Source organism: Crocuta crocuta, unplaced genomic scaffold, assembly GCF_008692635.1.
Source record: "Crocuta crocuta isolate KB4526 unplaced genomic scaffold, BGI_CrCroc_1.0 scaffold127, whole genome shotgun sequence".
NCBI classification, from domain to species: domain Eukaryota; kingdom Metazoa; phylum Chordata; class Mammalia; order Carnivora; family Hyaenidae; genus Crocuta; species Crocuta crocuta.
In genome coordinates this window covers 10586250-10588480 of record NW_027532008.1, presented here as the reverse complement: position 1 = coordinate 10588480, position 2231 = coordinate 10586250, and the positions used below count along the sequence as shown (strand labels likewise).

Below are 2231 nucleotides of genomic sequence, written 5' to 3'. Positions count from 1 at the left end.
GCCCCGCTCCGCCGCTACTTTCCCCCAGCGTCCCTGCGCTTTCTCCCTGTCTGCTTTTTTTTTTTTTATTGATTTTGAACAATGGGATCTCTGTCTGTCTCCGATTAAACCACGTGGATCCGCCTTCCTTCCCCTTTTTATTCATTCAATCCCCCAACCCCCCCTTCCTCAGGTTTTTTTTTTTTTTACCTTTTCTCCTTTAAAAAAAAAAAAAAGGGAAGGGGGGGGAAACTTTCCCTGATCCCGCAAACTGCACATTGTCGATTTTGATTTTCAGTCCCTACCTGGTTGGAGTGATGAGAAACCGGAGAGAAAACGGAAGAGGAGCAACTAAAAGATGTACCGGAGGGCTTTTTTTCCACCACCAACCCCCCCGGCCCAGATCAGGGCTCCAGCCCACTCACCAGATACACTTAAAATGTAAATACGAGCNCCCGCGCCCCGGGGACCGCCTGCCCACCCGAGGCTGCGCCGGGCGCCACGCGGCGGCACTTCACCCGCTCGGGTCCCGCGCCTTCCGCAGGCCGCGCCGCGTCCTCTGCGCGCCAGAGGTTTCTTTGGGGGTTTAGGAACATGTTAGATTGTTTTTCCCGAGCACGTCTAGACAGGTCACCTGAGGACACTCGCTGGAAAATAGTTACTTCGCTCACGCATCAGCCAACAAGGGACGTGCCCTAATTGAGTGATCGGAACGAAGGATGAATACAATTTGAATAATCTCCTCTTGTGCCACGAGAAGCTGCGTCTTCTTTGCCTACGGATGTGTCCCCAGTATGTAGCAAGCTGCTGTTACGTGAAGTGTTACAGGAAGATTTGCTCTGTTAGTGAATTAGCTAGGGATTGATATGCAGGCCAAGGATGCACTAGTCGCTAGTGTCGATGGAAATTTTTCATAAATATTTACTAAGCTCCCAAGTACTTGTAAGGCACACCGTGCTGGGTGCCGGGGATATAAAGCTAGAAGGCAAGATTCCGGTCCTGGTGAAACACACTAATGGGAGACATAAACCATTAAACAAGTAATCACGTGTGATAAGTGATGGGGCTCAGGACACGCCACCCCCACACATGGTACCTTGGTGTATTGAATATTGTCAGCTGAAGGAGTTTTCAGAAAACCTGCAGAAGCCGGAAAGTCACTGATACCCGCCCCCACCCCTCACCACGCCTTCCCTCCCAAACCCCTCTTTGCCTACAACAGGTCGTAAAACCCTCAGGTGAGAGGTGCCTTCCTCATCCCAGAAGGAAAGGAACATCCTCTCTGAAGACAAAGGAACCGCAGGAAGAATCCTAATAAATGATCTTTGCTTAGCGTCCCCTGTCGCCTACCTGTACCTCATGCCCTTTGACCTACGCTGGTCCTCCAACGCTGTCCACTCTCCATCCAGCATAACAGGAAAACGCACGGGCCTGTTTCTCGTCTTCATTTCCTATGAAGCCTCTCATGTCACATAAAACTTAAACTCACGGGGGCGCCTCACTGGCTCGGTCTGTAGAGCGTGTGACTCTTGATCTTGGGGTCGTAGGGTCGAGCTCCACGTGAGGTGGAGAGATGACTTAAATAAACTTAAAACAAAAATGAACTCGTGTGCTTTTCTCCCGTGACGTGAAGCTCTTCGTCAGCATGATTTTCAGACCCAAGCAAGAAGCCTAAAGAAAGTCTCTCCTCTCCAATGTAAGCGTTGCAAAGTAGCACCTGTGTGGGAACTTGATGGCAAGGAAATTCATCCTGTTCTGGGTTCTGGGAAAGCCTCCTTTAGAAGGTTAAGCCGAGTGACCTTGAGGATGGGTAAGATTCACCTGGCGAAGAGCAATGAGAAGACTGTTCCAGGGTCTGTGAAAGCACGGTATAGACAAGTCCAGGGACCCTGAGAGATCACGTGGAGGCAGAGTGGGGCTGGATGAGAAACGCAGTGTGGCCATAGCTGAGGGACTAGGCAAGAGCTAGATCCCGTAGCACCTGGAGAGCCGTACTAAGGACTGATTTTCTCAGAAGCTCTGTTTGCTCCTTCTGGGAGGGGGGTGACATTCTGGTCTCTCCTCCTACGTTATGATCTGAATAGCACATGGTCTCCTACCAAAGATTTTTCAACGGCTTCCTTTTGCCTTAGGCAGAGACTGCTACAAGGAAGTTTCTTCTTTAGACAACTTCCCAAAGATGGACCAGAGTTCTAGGAATTTTGCAATGAATCCATTCCTTAATCGTCATAGCAAGAAGCAGGATTCAGGAG

The 2231-nt window shown here is 50.0% G+C and overlaps 1 protein-coding gene across 1 annotated transcript in view; it reads right to left on the bottom strand.

Moving 5' to 3' along the window:
• The window catches only part of RCC2 (regulator of chromosome condensation 2), a 23548-nt gene extending 22973 nt beyond the window's left edge, over nucleotides 1-575 (bottom strand). Inside the window, exon 1 of the mRNA XM_077775562.1 lies at nucleotides 461-575. Coding sequence (XP_077631688.1) covers nucleotides 461-575 — 115 coding nt within the window. The remainder of the gene's footprint in view (nucleotides 1-460) is intronic.
• Nucleotides 576-2231: the final 1656 nt, after the last annotated feature.